Source organism: Camelus dromedarius, chromosome 16 (assembly GCF_036321535.1).
Source record: "Camelus dromedarius isolate mCamDro1 chromosome 16, mCamDro1.pat, whole genome shotgun sequence".
NCBI classification, from domain to species: Eukaryota; Metazoa; Chordata; class Mammalia; order Artiodactyla; family Camelidae; genus Camelus; species Camelus dromedarius.
In genome coordinates, this window is record NC_087451.1 from 27,849,302 (window position 1) to 27,864,924 (window position 15,623).

A 15,623-nucleotide genomic window follows, 5' to 3' on the forward strand; every position below is an offset into this window, starting at 1 on the left:
GATGGCCTGGTGAGAGCTCGCCACTGGGGCTGGGCAGGCATGTGGGTGCAGTTCCCTGTTTTCTGAAGTTAACAGCTTTGTTGAAACACAGCTGTTCCCAGGACATTCAGAGCTGCGTGACCACCATAACCTGAAGCCCCATTTTCCATACGCTCCCAAGGTTGCGCGGCACTCTGGGGGTCAGAGGTCCTGACGACTGGATGAGCAGCCCAGGGCACCTGTCTGTCCCGGGATATCAAAAGGCTGCATGGTGGTGCTCACACCGACCCTGCCCCTCTGTCCCAGGGCCTGCAGTCCACAGAACCAGGGGCTCCCAGCCCCTTCTCGGCTGGCTGGACAACTGACCAGCATTTGAAAGCCCAGGGCACGTCCAGCCCCTCTGGGAACTCTGAAAACACAGGCACCTGCTGGGAAGGGGCAGCCCTGGGGGGGTCCACGGTGACCTGATGCAGGGCCTCCACACCTCCAGTCCTCAGCCCCCAGCGACCCAGTGCATCTGGCCAGGGGTGCAGCTTCTCCCCTGCCTGTCCACGAACCCAGAAGCCCTCCCTGGAGGGTGCAGAGGGGGTCTTGAGCACCCAAAAGCACGGCAACCTGCAGACCAGTTAGTGCCCTGGATGCAGAAACCAGACTCTTCACCACCTTTATTAATGTCGCGCAGGGCGACGCTGGCCCGCTGGCCACTTGCTGGGGGGTGGGGAGAGCACAGTGCCTGGGGGACAGGGGAGGCGGACGCAGCTCCCAGTCCCCCTGCAGGCTGCTTTGGCAGAGGAACCTAGGTTGTGGCATCAGGCTGATCAGCTGCTGGGGGCCTTGCAGGTGACCACCATCCCCAGACAGGAGACCCCCAAGCCACCCCAACCCTGCCCAGGGAGCCAGGAGGGGACACTGCACACCCCCTGAAGACAGCAGAGAGCCTGCTGGCACTGAGAGTTCTGGCAAAACTAGCAGTTAAAGCAACGGCGGGGGCGGGGGGGGTGCGGGTGGCACCCAGACCCTCTCCCCGGGGGTCCCTCTGCACCGGCCTGGGAGCTGTGGGGGCACAGATGCCTTGGGAACGTCATAAAAGCATGGTCCCTCTCTGAGGATGAACGCGCAGGTACATGTGTCATCTGGGGAGTGGTGCTGAGGCCTCCCCCGCTCTGCCACCCAGGTCCCTCAGCGGGCGCGGTGGGAGACGGTGCTGCGGGCCCGGGGCGCGGTGGAAGGAGCCTTCAGGGGCTAGAGACCCGAGCCCAGAGAGCCGGGACAGCACGCCCTCCCAACTCCAGCGTTAACTGCCTACTCGGGGAGAGGAGAGAAAACCAAACCTGGGGCCTGGACACCCCCTCTGAGGGGTGGGCAGAGCAGGCCGCTGGAAGCCCAGGCAGGGAGAGCCCGGGGTGGGGGTGAAGGTGAAGCTGGTAGCTCGCGAGGGGTCGAAGGGCTGACCAGGTGGGCTGGGGCGGGGGTCCTGGGCCAGGGAGGAGGGGCCGGAGCACTGCGGGCAGGTGCTGGGCTCAGGGCAGTGCTCAGCTGCTGACCCTCCCACACTCTGGAAGAAACTGTTGCGGGGAGAAGGGGCCCAGGCCTGACCCAGCTGTTGCCACGGCCACATCACGATGGCACTTTGATGCCAAAGTGTTTGCGAAGCTGTTCCAGAAACACAAAGGTGAGCACGGTGTGGGGCACGAGGCGGATGCCCGCAGGCACGAGGCCCTGAGGGAGGAAGGAAGGGTGTGAAGGGCCCCGACAGGCCCAGGGGCCCCCACCCGGCCCAGGGGCCCCCGCCCCACGCCGCCCGCACGGACCTTGTAGAAGGCCAGCGGCCCGAGCTTTGCTGTCTCCATGGCGCAGTGCAGGACACCCTGCAGAAAACGCAGAACCGGAATACAGCGGCTGCTTCTGGAGAGGCGTGAACCCCCCCTCACTCTGGTCACACTGAGGGTGGGTGTGAGCCTCGCAGAGCAGCCTGGAGGTTCAACAGTAAAAGCAGGAGGTGGGGCTGGGGGCCACAAAGGTCAAGGGCTGCCTGCTCAAAACTAGACCCCAGGAGCACACCCCAGGGTGCTGTGGTGCCGAAACCCACAGAAGACGCAGTGTGTGCTGGTGGGGCTGGGGGGTGGGACCTGCCCCCTTCATAAAGGCACCATGTGAAGTTTCACTGACTGCAGTGACCGGCTTGCTCTGTTAAACACACACGGGGCCCTGGGAGGGACGCAGTCATGGGTGGAGGGGGACAGCCGTGTCCACACCCGCGACAAGGAAGCAGACCTGCAGGGCGGGGCCCCACTCACCCGATATTCGCCCTTGGCGTTCATCAGGCGGGTCTTCAGCACGTCCAGGGGCTGGCACAGGACAGTGGCGCATCCGCCCTGGGGTGCAGGGTCATCACCAACGGGCCTGCCAGGCAGGGCAGGTGGGCACCCTCATCCTACCCCACAGACCTGTCCTGGACCCCCAGGTGTCCCTAGGGCCATGGGGACACCAGGAACAGCCCTGGCCCGTGGGCTCCTCCCCAGGACCCTAGCGCCCACCTATTCAGTCTAACTCGTCAAAGCCTCCTGCCACTGAGCCCCTCCCTCATCCCAGGGCCCCCAGGGAAGCCCCACCCCGCCACTCACCGCGATGAAGCTGGCGATAAAGTGAGTGAAGATGCTGTCGGACAAGTACCCGGTGCTGAGGACCAGCTGCTTGGCTTGGTCATAGCAGGACAGCTGTAGGGTGGCAGGGACAGTCAGGGCCCAAAGGACAGAGCCCACCTCGGGGGAAGCCAAAAGGGGCCCACAATGACACCAGCTGGACTGACCAGGTACCCACTCTGTTGGGTCATCTACGGTCACCACACCCATCACAGACGCGCCCCAGCCCCACCCGTGTTCCATGCCCACTGCCTTCCTCTGGGATTTCTCACAGGGCCCCAGAGCCGCACCCCAAGCAGAAACCCTACCTGACCCACGGTGACCAACATCCCTCGACTGGACGCCATGGTTGCGCCTGAGAACAGCTTCTTCAGACCCTCTGCCGGGGGAGGGGAGAGGTCGGGTGCCCAGCCCAAACCCCTCCCCACCCAGGCCCCACTCCTGGGTCCCAGCCCAGCCCTCCCACCTCTCACCTTCTCGGGCCACACGGCACAGGCCATCCAGGGCGTGGGCATAGCTGTCGGGGACAGAGTGGGCCCACATGAGCTTCTCCCTGACCACTGGCTCCCATGGGGGGAGGGTACCCCCCATGGGAGCCACGGCCCCATCCCAGGCCAGGAGGTGCTGAGTGTCAAAAGGGCCAGAGGACAATGGCTTCCTGTCTCCCTGCTCACAGGAGTTCAGGGCTTGAAGAGGGAGGGAAACGCCCTCTGGGGGCTGCCAGCTCCAAGGCAGGTCCTGTCTGCAGGCCATTACAGAGGGCAGGAGGATGGGACGCCCTGCAGGGCCCCCTCTCCCCTGGTTCACTCGTCCACCTTCCCTGGGGCTGACGCTCCAGCCAGAGCCACACGCCCCCTGAGCTGACTGGGCCGACGCCCAGAGCCTAGCTCGACGTGGGTCCCCAGCCAGAACCTTAGACTCCCTAGCACCCTACGTTTCACGCAACATGGTGCTTTCATCACAGGAAGAAAAACTAACCCCTGCACCCAAAGCCTTTCGAAGTCCACACTCACTCCCACTTCCAAACCACCCTCCCCGTGGGTGTGCGCAGGTACACGCGGGAGAAGCGGTGACCAGCCCCGGGCCCAGCCAGAGGTGTGCACTATGCCTGTTTCCAGAAGCCGTCAGCCGGCTCCATGGGATCCCACAGGCGAGTCCCGACTGCGTCCTGGCAGAGCCACTCTGGGGGCTCCTCCGCCCCGACCCCCCGGCCCCACCCTGCAGGCAGAGCGCGCTACTCACTTTCGGCGCTGGCTCTGGGGCAGCTTCATGTCATTCTGCATCCTGAAACAAGCAGGGGCTCAGCAGGGCGGCAGGGCCAGACACCACCCCCACACACGCCAGAGGGCGACAGTGAGCGGCCGGCCCACCGGGGGCTGCCCTGCCACAGGCTCAGCGCCACCCCCAGTGTCCAGGACCCCAAGGTCCGAGTGGCCTGTTCCAGGCTGAACACCCACAACCCCAGTGAATGAGGTTGGCCCTCAGGGGACAGCGAGACCCTGGCCTCGGGGGCCACACTGACCTGACGTTGACCATGTCCGCGGGGGTCCCCACGAAGCCACCGATGCAACCTGGTACAACAAGCCACCCCGTGACCCCTGGCACTGCCCACCACCCTCGCCCGCCCCGCTCGCCCTCGGCCACTCACCGCTGAGGGAGCCCAGCAAGACCTTCTGGTGGAAGGGCAGGGGGCCCTGGCTGCCTTTGGTCACCTGGTCCCGCACGGTCTCGTAGATGGCGAACCGAGTCAGGGAATAGGTCATCTGGGGAGAAGGGGCCCCACTCAGAGGCTGCGGGCGGATGGCGCTGGGCACACTTCACAGACCTGGTCCTCCAGTGCAATGGTCTCCATGTGGACCACGGGGCACCAAGGGACACGCCCGAGGCCACACGGCCAGCAAGCAGCTGAGCCAACTCACAAACCTGGGGCTGAGTCCAGGCCTCACACCCTTCTCTCTCCTCCCTGGGCTCAGTTTCCCACCTGGAGGTGGAGGTCTCGGGCCGCTGTGACAGTGGCTGACCCTGTGCAAGGCAGAAGCACCTCCCACCCGCCACCCTGGGCGCTGCTGGCTCCCCTGCCTGAGGTTCCTCCCGTGTAAGCAGCCACAACTAGCCTGGGGGCCAGGGGGCTGCGACCCTCCTGCCTGCTGGGACTGAGTGCGGGCTCTGGGACCAGGACCTCAGCGACCCGCCACCCGGGGGTGGGGAGCCCCCAGATGCACCTGTCTGCACAGGGAGGCACTCAGCCCATTGTAGAGCGCCAACACGCCGTCGGAGCGCACCACCTGCAGCGCCATGCCGGTCATGCGCAGCTTCACCTCCTGCTGCGTCTGCAGGTGCACCTGCGGGGAAGCGGCCACACCAGCTCACAGCAGTACTCTACCTGGGGCCCATCCAGGCCAGCTCTGCCCTGAGCCCTTTTCCACAACCTTCCACCTTTACAGCCTCACACTAACCTTGTGGGCCAAGTGCTACCAGCACCCCCTTTTGCAGGGCACCAGCCGAGGAGTGGGGCTAGGACTCCGTGTCCACACCCGGAGCCAACCTCCACTGGATACCACCAGCCGAAACGTGAGCCTACCAGGCCCATGAGAAACATCCCACCTGCCGTGGGGCAGTCATCAACCCCACACTTTAGGTGAAGACACTGGGCAAGTCCAGAGCCCCACCTTGTAGCCACACCTGACTTCCGAGAGGGACAGAGTTACGGGGACTCAGATGACCTGAAGAAACATGGGAGACTCGGAAGACAGGGGTGGGAATCTGGGGGTACACAGGGAAAGGGTGCCTTGGAGTCCATCCTGTGGACCCCACTCTGTCCAGCCCAGCCACATCCTGGGGGGACCCGCTGGGGAAGGCTATTGACTCTGCTGCCTCAGTTTCTCTCAGTGTGCAGTGAGCCGGGAACAGAGGGCCTGGGCCTGGGGGCAGGGTGGCCACACCGGCAGCAGCCCTCGTCCAGGTGAGAAGCCACTGACAGAGTTGAGCCAAGACATAAGGCAAAGGGAGAGACCAAGTTACTTTAGAATACTTCTTCCAAAGACTGGACAGAGAGATAAAAATCCTGGCCAGGGCCTCCCTCCGAGGTCTCCACAGCTGCTGGCACCTCCCGCTGCACCCCAGCAGATGGCCACGTGCTTCCTGGGCCAGAGAGAGACTAGGCTCCTGTGGCCGCAGGCCTCCCTGCCCCCGCCCCCAGTGCTCTGCAGCAAAACAGCACCTGGGGGGTGGGGCAAGGGGCAGTGACGCCCAAAGGAGCCTTGGCCCACAGACCATGACTCTAGGCTGGCCTGGTGCCATGGAGGGCTCCAAAAGCTCCTGGAGGCTGTGCCCACAGCTGGGCAGAGACAGTGAGCCTGATCCTCCAGGGTGCGTGGTCGGGGGTGGGGGATGGGGGAGCACAGGGACCTGCGGGGGCATCCAGAAAGTAAAACAGAACAGGCACGAGAAGGGAAAACGCACCTTCCTACCTGGCCCTGGGGGTTACCAGGGCCTGTGCTGGCCTCTCCCAGGATGAGCTAGGTCTCAGAAACGCTCCCGGCTTCAGCCCCACCCCCAACTTTTGCTAATCCTGCCTTTACTGGTGACCACTCTGAGGCTTGAGGGATGGCTGGGTCAGCCAGGGACACAGGTGCCAATCCCTCCCAGGGGTCCAGCGTGGGACCCAGGCTGCTCTGGGTGGCCAGGTGGCTGCCCTTGCCCACAGGACCCACAGGACCACAGCCCAGGTTCCCTGGCGCAGGGCCGACGGCCAGAACATGCTTTGTACCTCTGACCCTTTGTTGTTTGTGGTGAGAGCACCAGAAAACCAACCTCCCTCGGCTGGCCTGCCCTGAGACAAGGGAAGCTCTGTCTTATTCTGCCCCATAAGCATTCTTAAAAAAGAAAAAAAACCCAAAAAGTGTGATTACTTCTCGCTCTGGGAAACAATCACCCTCACTGGACAGGACCTGCATGCAGGCAGAGCTCAAGGCTTCCAGGTGTCCCCCCACCTTTCAGGAGGAAGCAGCCCCAAAGAGGGGCGACTGACCACATCCCTCCTCTGTCTCCCTCAGTGTGTGCCGGGCACCCGCTCGGCAGAGGGGGCGCGTGGTCCGTGCCGGTGTGTGCTGAAGTCCGGACGCGTTTTCAAGTGCCAACAGCTGTGCTCCCAGAGAACCAAGCCCTCAACGTGTCACCCAGCAGAACGTGTGTCCGCAAAAGTGCGAAGGGCGGGTCGGGAAACAGGCTCAGAGAGGCCAAGGGGCGAGCCCAAGGTCACACAGGTAGCAGCAGAGTGGGATGGGGGCCCGAGGGGCACCTCCACCGCCTCCTGCCCGCAGGGCTCCCGACGGGGGCGGGAGCGAGGGCCCGGCCCGAGGCCCTCCGCGCGCCGCGCTCACCTTGAGCAGGTCCAGCGGGTGCGTGCAGCAGGCGGCCCCGCACGACGCCAGCCCGCCGAAGTACCAGCGCGACACGCGCGCCTCGGCCGCCATGGCCCAGACGCGGCCGCCGACGCCGAGGAGCGCAGGTACCCGGCCCGACCCCGGCCCCCGAAGCCTGGACACCTCCCCGTCCCCAGCCAGACTCGATCCGGCCCGACCCGGCCAAACCCGGCCCGATCCACGCCGCCGCCCGCCGCCAGCTCAAAGTGCCGCTGGCCGCCCGCGCCCGGCACAGCCAATGCGCCCGCGCGGCCCGGGGGCGGGGCCTGGTGGGCGGGGCCAGCTAGACCCCGCCCCGAGACCGGGGGCGGGCCCCGCTCCTTAAAGCGGCCGCAGCCGGGCGGGCGCCACCGAGCCCCCTCGGGGACCCCCGGGGCCCAGGCCGCGCGGACCGCGGGGAACCTGCCGGGTGAGCCCTCCCCACTCCCCCTCGGAACCTGCGTCCGCCCCCTTCCTACGCTGGCCCGGCCGCCGGCCACTCCGGCGCCTAGGGCACGTCTGCGAAGGTCACGGCCCGAGTGGCCTGGGCGCTCTGCCCCCGACCCCTCCTGGAGGCCGGCCTCCCGCAAACGCCCCGCCCCTGCGCGGCCTGAACTTGTACCCAATGTCCCACCCCAGCCGCGCAGGACCCGGGGGTTCGTCCTGGGATACGTCCCGCTGCAGGAGGGGCCAACCTGCGGGTTACAAGAAAACTAGGGGCAAAGCCAATTCGGAGACTAGCCGCCCCGCCTACCCACCCCTCCCAGAAACTCCTAGCCGAGTCCAGCCTCAGGTCTGCTCTGACCACACAGCCCCAGGCAGCCACCCTGGGGCGGCCCAAGAGGGAGTTTCTGGGCGTGCGGCTCAGGCTCCTGGGAGGCGGCAGTCAACAAACTGCCTGCCCCAGCCTGGCCCCAGCGGGAGACGCCCACCTCCCTGCTGACCGGAAGTGCAGGTGTGCTGCTAGCCCAAAGGCGCACCTGCCGAGCAGTGAAATCTGAGTCCCCAGGGCCGCTCTGGGACAGGGCCACATGGATCTCAGAGGAGGCGGAGAAATGTGGAGGAGCCCAGGGTGGGGTGGGGGGTAGTATTACCCATGCTGGGAGCCTGCGTTATTTGAAAGGGAGAGTAGGATTAAGAAAAATGGCCCAGGGGCTTCTGGAGATCAGAGAGGGTGGGAGACACATACCGAAGATCCACAAGGAAAGGCAAAAACGTGTCGCTGAGCAGCTACACACAAGACTCCCAGAGACAGCAGTTTGTTCAGAAAGCCGGAGCTAACAGACCTGACTGTTAGTGTGCAGGAGCAAGCCGCTTCTTCGTCCATGGTCCTCCAAGCCCACTCCCGGCACAGACCCTGCTGCCCTGGCACCTGGATCTCATTTGGACTCAGCCAAGATGCCCGAATCTGCCATCAGCCCCAGGGCACTGTCAGGGCTCCTGACTACATCGCAAACACAGCAGTGAAGCAGAGATGACAGAAGCCTCTGGAGTCCCTGGGTCTCCATGACAGCCCAGAAGCGGGGACCCAGGCCCTGGCGGGGGGAGCTGTCCCCTTACTAGGGTCATTGGCAGAACAGGGCCCTGAACCTGGTGCTGGCAGGGAGACCCCAGGGTTTGCTCCTCACAGAACACAGACCGTCCCCAAATTGGGAAGGGCAGGGCCCAGAGACTTAGGATTGGGAACTGAAGAGACATCGTAAAACGTAAAAATATCAAGGGCGGCAGGGTGCCGAGATGCCTGAATTCCCGTGACCTGAGATGGTGTGAAAAGGCAGTCAGACGTGGGAGGAACCCTGGAACACGGGAAATGCCTCAAGGCTGGAACACCCTCTTAAGAAAGGGGTGGATTTTGCAAACTATAGGCCAAGGAACTAAAAAAGATCCCAGCCAAATTCTCAAATGGACTGTGGAGACTCACGCAGAAGCCCGAGAGGGCGAAGGGGAGGGCGGGCGCAGTCCTGAGAACAGGGCTGCCCGGGCAGGCCTCTGGGTGGGGGCTGGTGTGTGCTCTGTGGCCCTTACACATCTCCTCTTGGTGCCTGGGCAGGGAGGACCGTGCTTCATGGGTGGCCTGGCAGACATCTGGGGTCCCTGGAATAGGGGGGAGGTCTGTGGAGGTGAGGCACCTGCGGGGGCTCTGGATTTGCCTCCGCTGTGTCCTGTGACCGCGAGCCTGGACAAAGGCGCAACGCCAGCTCCTATCAGGATCTATAAGGACTTGTGTGGGTGCCAAGAGAGCAACTCGTGACACGCAGCAAGCCTGCCTCCCACTGCCAAGCGTGAGGGCCAAGGCCAAGTGGGCTTCAAGGACCCGGGGCAATCCCCAGAGGCACACCGCACCTATCTCCAGGTCTGAGACACTTAAGAGCAGCCTGCAGTCCGGGGCAAGTCAGGGGTAGCTGGAGGGGCCAGGACCCCCATCAGGAGGCTGAGCCAGGATGCTGCCTAGGAAGACAAGGCCCAGGGTCTTCAGGTATGACTTTTGAGCTCAGGCAGGAGCACCGCCCTAGTCTGCCATAAGCGAGTCAGGATACGTTGGCCTGGTGGCCCTCAAGGTGCAGGGCCACCCTCACCTTTGATCAGCCACCCCTAGCAAGACCAGCAGAGAACAGAAAGCCCCATCCTTGCGGGAGCCCGTCTTCACCCCAGATGCCTTGGGAAAATGGGGAGGGGGCCTAGAGCACAAGCAGCCTCCCCAGGTTACTGGCAGAGGGGCCTGTGACCATGCAGATCTGGGCTGGGGAGTGTCCCTGAGCCCTGGGAGAGGGCAGCAGGCCCAGCAGGCCACACCCAGCCCCAGGTAGCCGCAGTCCCCTCTGCTGAGTGAAGGCACGCCCAGTGATCTGCTGATGGTGAATCATTAACCCCCTGGGGATGGTGCCAGGGGCCACAGGCTTGGCCAGTGGGGCTCTGGTCAGGGAGTGGCCTCATCTGCTCCTTGGACCCTTCCTGCGAGGCCCAGCAGGGAGCAAGACCTCAGAGAGGACACTGAGCTGGTGGGGGGTGGGGGCGGCTGTGCATGCACACCAGGGAGCCTGGCAGCTCCCACCCAGACATGGCACTCCCAGACACAGTGTCCCTTTCTGGTCCCCCAGCTGACCTTGCAGCTCATTCTTCCAACAGGGCCAAGGGAGGGGGCCAGGGAGTAGGCAGCCTGGAGACTCAGGCCAGAGGGTGTGGGCCTCCAAGGGTCACAGGAACAATGCCTCTCCAGAGTGGCCACTCAGAACGTCTTGCAGCCCCCTCCACCCAAGCCCCAGGGGTCTCCCACCTGGGCCTGCAAGGAAGGAATCCACTGCCCCTTCCAGGCAGGGCTGAGGTGGGGCCTGACTCAAGAGAAGGAAGCCATAGGTCCTTGGGGCAGGCAGGCACTGAGCAGGGCACATAGGCTTGGGCAGCCACTGCCATCTGTAAATGCCACACTCTGGCAACAGGCCACCTCCTTCACTTCCCTTCTGGCTCCAAGACCCAGCTCCCCGAGGCCCAGCCCCCAAGGCTCCTCTAAGCACCTGTGGGAGCAAATGACACCCTCAAGGGCTGCAGAGCACATCCTCCAGCCTGTCAGGCTGTCTCTTGCGGGGCTGCTGTGCCCACCCAGGGTATAGGCCTTATTCCCACTGCCCAGGGCAGGGGCTGCATTTCCTGTTAAGGACCACCAATGTTTAAAGACAGGGAGTTCCACAGGTGCCCTACACCAGCCCCTGGGGGAAGATCTGGTACCAGCCGTGCAGCAGCTGCTGCCCCTGCAAGCAGGATGCGCACTGCCCAGTCCCACCACACTGCTGTCGGCACCTGCCTGACATGGGTCTGGGAGGACAGACCCCTGCACCCACAGCCCACCCCAACACAGGACTCAGCACACACGGAGCCTGAACAATGCATTTTTCTCAACAGCCACCAGGGGGCGCGTGAACTCGCAGTAGGTTCTCGAGTCCTCCTCCCTGGGGCTTGCACCGGCAGTGACTGCCACTCCCTCCCCATCTCAGTAGGTCCATCGTCTGTCCCAGAAGGAAACTGGCCACATGGTGCGGGTACCCGGTTCTGCTCCAGCGCAAGTGGGTCCGCTGAGCCTGGGTGCGGGGCGAGGAGCAGGTGGAGCCCTGCCCAGCGCCTGGGACCCGGTCCACAGTCGTCTGGACGGCCTACTCCAGAACCACGGTGCCGCCCACTGCCTCCAGGGCCGCCTTGATCTTCTCGGCCTCGGCCTTGGCCACATTGGCTTTGATTTCCTGGGGCAGGGATTCCACCAGCTTCTTTGCCTGCCAAAGAGCAAAGTCAGAGCCACCCTAGGCCGGGAAGGGGGCCGGGGAACCGAGCGGTGCCTGGAGACGCACCTGCACGAGGTTGATGCCCTGGACGTAGTTCTTGATTTCCTTGATCAGCTTCACTTTGTCCACGGGCTTTGCCTCTGTCAGGCGGACAGTGAAATGTGTCCGTTCTTTTTGTTTGGGGATGTCTTCTTCTGCTGCCTGGGGGAGGGAGGGCAAAGTGGCGGCAGGGTGAGAAAGGACAGGGTGAAGCAGGCGGATTCGCTCCCTGGCCATCCTGGCCTGTAACTCCAAAGGTGAGGCCTAGGCGGGCAGCCCAGTGAAGCCTACAATTGCAGCGGGAGGCCACGGCAGGCCAGAGAGGCCCACGCTACTGCCGGGCCAGTCCCTGGACCCCTCAGTGCTCTCCCTCCCTCATCTGCCCTCCCATTTCCCAAAGGCTGCTCTGAAACTGCCCTCTGCCCCCACCACCGGCACTCTAGGTCCCTGTCCCTTAAAATTGTAAGTTACAAGACAGGAAGAGTGACACCGAAAGTGCTTCCTTGCAGAAACGGTCCTGCCGTGGTCTTCAGCCAAGCCCAAGGCCACGCCGATGACAGGCATACGACCAAGTTCAGCTCCATCTTCACCAAATAACCAACTACGGGACGACAGGCATGGCGGAGCTCCTGCTGCCACTCGTGGGGACTGCAGCACCCGCTGGAGCAGGGCCCATGGGCCCACACAGCCCTGGTGTGGGGCTGCTGTCCAATTATTAGTGTTCTTAGACGCGCTCCAGTTTAAATAAGTCACGTGGTAATTTTCTCTTCCCTTGCCCCAAATGTTCAGTCTGTAAAGCCACCTTCCAGCTCACAGCACAGATAATGCTGGTGGAACCACCAGACACACCTGGGATGGGGGCGGCTCTCCAGGACCCCTGAGCTGGTTTCCTCAGTAGGGTGAAGACTGGCAGAAGGGGAGCTGAGAGCGGGATTTAAGAGGTTCAAGAGACCCAACAACCAAATGCAGCACAGACCTTGTTTGGATTTGGGTATGGAAAGTCTGGAACTATTGGTGGCACTCGAATAGGCTAGGGTGGGAACCCTGCTGGCTGCATCCACGTGCAAACAGCACACGACAACACGAGGAAACACCTGTGCCATGAGATGTGGATGCTCGGGGATACAGGAGGGACAAATCCGAAATCTGCCATAAGCTTCGACAGGTGGGCAAATGTGACAAAAACTTTATAACTATCAAGCTTGGGTGATGAGCATAAAAACAACCATGCTATTATTTCTATTTGTGGATAAGTATGAGATTTTCCATAACAAAAATTGAAAAAGTAAACAAAAAAAAAGCAAAACCCCCCCAAAAAACTCCTCCAAAACTCCCAAATTAGTTTGTGGATTCAAGTCTTCTAGTTTCCACAAAGAGCCCCAAACGTGTCCCAGGCACCCAGAGGATGGACATGCCCCCTCCCTGTGCCCACTCTCTGCTCCATCCCGACAGACTTCATGGTCACATGTCCACCACCCCTCTGTGGAGAATGCCTTGTTCTTGTCCTCAAATCCTCATGTCCTCCCTCAGAGTGTCACCTCCTTGAAACTGTTCCCCTCCCCTCCCTTAAGCTTCTTCCTTCCCTGTAGCATTTATAACTGTCCTACTGTTTGGCACAATTTCTTTTTTTCTTTCCCCTCTCCTGTGACTCAAGGACTATTCCCCTTCACAACAAACATGGTCTCCACATGGGCAGGGACCTGCACATCCTTGGCAGGGAGGAGGTCACAGGGAGGGAGGGGAGCCCACAGCCAAAAAGTGCACACAGATCTGTAAGGCGTGTTGACTGATGCAGAACCCAGGAAAGGGACAGAAGAGAAACCTGGCTACGTGAGGTGAGGCAAGATGGGGCCAGACACCAGAGAAACACTCTTCTGTGCACAGGACCCCAGCCTGGGCTCACCTCGGAGGCTGCCGCGGCAGGGGCAGCACCCGGCGCCACGCCACCCATCGGCATGAACCCGACATCCTGAATCTTCAATGTTTTCTGCAAGGACAGAGGAGAGCAGTTTCAGGAGCTGGCCGCCACTCCCAGACGCGCTCAGGGACACTCCTGGCACAGTCCTCACACTCGGGGAGTCCACTTTCGACAATTTACCAAACTCTCAAGTTCCCCAGGAAGGGGCCCCAGATTTCTCCACCCAGGCCAGGGATGCTGTACCTTCAGGAGCTCGTTGAGGTCTGAGATCTCCAGCAGCGTGAGGCTGGCAATGTCCTGGACTAGCTGCTGGATCTTGGGGGGGTACTCCTTGGGGGCGTTATCCAGGGGCGCACCAGCTAGGGCCTCCCCCCTTCGACGGCTGCTGCATCTCATCAGCCTCAGGGCGCAGACACGTGGTACCTGTTGCCTAGCCCCCATTCAAACAGACCCGTCAGCCTGGCACGGGCGGATGACACAGGCCGGGCAGATAGGTGCCATGAGTTCAGGTCTAGCTCCTTGGCGCCGACCCAGGGTCCTCAGACTCCAGGGTCCATGCGGACAAAGGGATCTCCCAGCTACTTTAACCCAAATGGCTGTTTGCAGACACGCCACCCACAACGTTAAGTTTCCGGTTTGAATGAGCCGTGTCAGCCCGTGCTGGCAGGACAGCTACTTGAATGCATTTTGCAGCACAAAGCCTTTCAGAACCTGGGGTCGCCAGCGACCGAACGCCGGATCCACTCAAGGGAGTCCTCGCACGTCACTGTGTTCCGGGAGAAACTGATGCCCGGAAAGGGGCAGGGACCCGCCCAAGGTCATCGGGGCCACCCCCGCACTCTCGGCGGCCCGCGCGACTGGACGGTAGGCAGGCGGCGGCCCCATGCCGCGCACCCCCGCCGGGACCCGCCGAGTCCGGAGTGGCCTCCCGCCAGCCGCCCGCGGACGCCGCCTCGACCTGCACCGTCGGTGCCCGGCCGAAGGCCCCAACCCTGCCCGCCTGCCCGGCCCTCAGCGGCCCGCAGTACCTGGCGAGGAGGAGCGCGGCGGCCCGAAGCCCGAGACACGGCCCCCACAGGGGGCTTGCGGCCGCCCGCAGCATCGCTCCGCGGGCGGGAAGGTCACACGCGGATCCCAGGAGGAGGGACGCTCTAGCCGCCCGAGCCACGGGGCATGCGAGCTGCGGACGACACTCTAGCCGCCAGAGCCGCCGAGCATATGAGCTGGGGAGGACTCTCTAGCCGCCCGAGTCGCGGGGCCTAAGAGCTGGGCGCGGACGCTCTAGCCGCGCCTGGACTTGCCTTCTCTCGCTCCTCGAGATTACCCACAAGGCAGCGGGCCGCGCAGGCGCAGAGCCGCGTTGGCGGCCTCGGCCGGCTTCAGCCCGTGGCGCGCTGGGCGAACGAAGGCCGGAGAAGGCTGAGGCTTGGCGCCGGGTTCCGACGGGCCGGGACCTGGCCTTGTTGGACAGCGCAGCGACGCCTGCCCCCCGAGCCCGGGCTCGTGACGTTTGCGCTGCCTCAGGGCGGGCCGGAGGGTCCCCAGTGCCCTTCCTCGGCAGGTCTGTTCCAGGGACCCGGCTTGTGGTCACCTAGCGGGAGGAGCGCCCTGCCCTCTGCGCCGCCTTCTCTTCGATTTCCTCTTGTACCTAAAGCGACTGCTTTTCCAGGCAGCACGGGGGCACGTTTTGTCCTGTCGGGGCCGCCCTGGGAGCGAGGCCGCCGCCCTCCGGGGGACCAGCCCGCAGCGGGCTCGGGAATCGGCTAAGGGTTGTGACTGAGCTGAGCCTGGATGGGGTCCTTGGCGGAAGGGCCAGCCTTTCACCTGGGAAAAGAGGATTTGTAAGCTTGGGCTCTGCCTCCAGCTCTGAATCCTTTGCAGTCCTGCCCCCCTCTCCGTCCAGCTCCCGAACGTCTGGACGTGGGTGTCCCCAGCTCCTTGAGTCCTCTGCTTTTGCTCTTGAATGCAAGCGGCAGCCCCCCTCGCTGCTGTCCCAGATTTAAGAGCCCAGGGGGAACAGACCCCCACTTTAGGTCGAGTGGAGAAGGCAGGGCTGCCCTCTGCCCAGCGTTCCGATGATCCTGGCCCTGCCTGTGACCTGAGCTCAAGTAGCTTATCTGTGCCTATTTAGAAGGGCTGATGTGGAGGTCACCTAAGAGGTTTGGGCACTTAAGGTGTGCAAAATGTCAGGATTGTCTTAAACACTTTTCCTAGGCTACAACTAACCAGCATTGTAGAATCGGACTGAAGCCCTGGGCCCTGCCAGTCTCTCCCAGGAGTCAGGGCAGTGCAGGGCTGGGTGGGCAGGATGGTTGCTCAGCTCCTGTAGGGACAGCTCCTTGGTGCTCGGTCTCAGGGAGCAAGAGCAGAT

The 15,623-nt window shown here is 63.1% G+C and overlaps 2 protein-coding genes across 2 annotated transcripts; both read right to left on the bottom strand.

The window, feature by feature from the left end:
- Positions 1 to 1,457: 1,457 nt before the first annotated feature.
- On the bottom strand, positions 1,458 to 7,266 carry SLC25A10 (solute carrier family 25 member 10). The gene is made up of 11 exons (XM_031469336.2): positions 7,004 to 7,266; positions 4,844 to 4,963; positions 4,270 to 4,384; positions 4,144 to 4,192; positions 3,864 to 3,905; positions 3,095 to 3,138; positions 2,930 to 3,000; positions 2,604 to 2,696; positions 2,277 to 2,354; positions 1,791 to 1,847; positions 1,458 to 1,698 (listed from the first exon to the last, which is right to left on the bottom strand). Exons 1-11 carry the CDS (start codon positions 7,094 to 7,096, stop codon positions 1,597 to 1,599), a joined length of 864 nt encoding a protein of 287 aa, XP_031325196.1. The 5' UTR covers positions 7,097 to 7,266; the 3' UTR covers positions 1,458 to 1,596.
- Positions 7,267 to 10,894: 3,628 nt separating this feature from the next.
- Positions 10,895 to 14,473, bottom strand: MRPL12 (mitochondrial ribosomal protein L12). The gene is made up of 5 exons (XM_031469338.2): positions 14,281 to 14,473; positions 13,496 to 13,682; positions 13,238 to 13,321; positions 11,362 to 11,496; positions 10,895 to 11,286 (listed from the first exon to the last, which is right to left on the bottom strand). Exons 1-5 carry the CDS (start codon positions 14,352 to 14,354, stop codon positions 11,170 to 11,172), a joined length of 597 nt encoding a protein of 198 aa, XP_031325198.1. The 5' UTR covers positions 14,355 to 14,473; the 3' UTR covers positions 10,895 to 11,169.
- Positions 14,474 to 15,623: the final 1,150 nt, after the last annotated feature.

Bases quoted from the DNA above. Each gene is read 5' to 3' on its own strand.
- MRPL12 (XM_031469338.2), bottom strand. From the start codon at position 14,354: ATGCTGCGGGCGGCCGCAAGCCCCCTGTGGGGGCCGTGTCTCGGGCTT. The intron at 13,683-14,280 runs GTACTGCGGGCC...AATGGGGGCTAG, and splicing joins GCCGCGCTCCTCCTCGCCAG to GCAACAGGTACCACGTGTCT. The intron at 11,287-11,361 runs GTGCGTCTCCAG...GCTCTTTGGCAG, and splicing joins AGGGCATCAACCTCGTGCAG to GCAAAGAAGCTGGTGGAATC.
- SLC25A10 (XM_031469336.2), bottom strand. From the start codon at position 7,096: ATGGCGGCCGAGGCGCGCGTGTCGCGCTGGTACTTCGGCGGGCTGGCG. The intron at 4,385-4,843 runs GTGCATCTGGGG...CCTTCTCCCCAG, and splicing joins GTGCCTCCCTGTGCAGACAG to ATGACCTATTCCCTGACTCG. The intron at 3,139-3,863 runs GTGAGTAGCGCG...TGTCCCCGACAG, and splicing joins CCCCAGAGCCAGCGCCGAAA to CTATGCCCACGCCCTGGATG.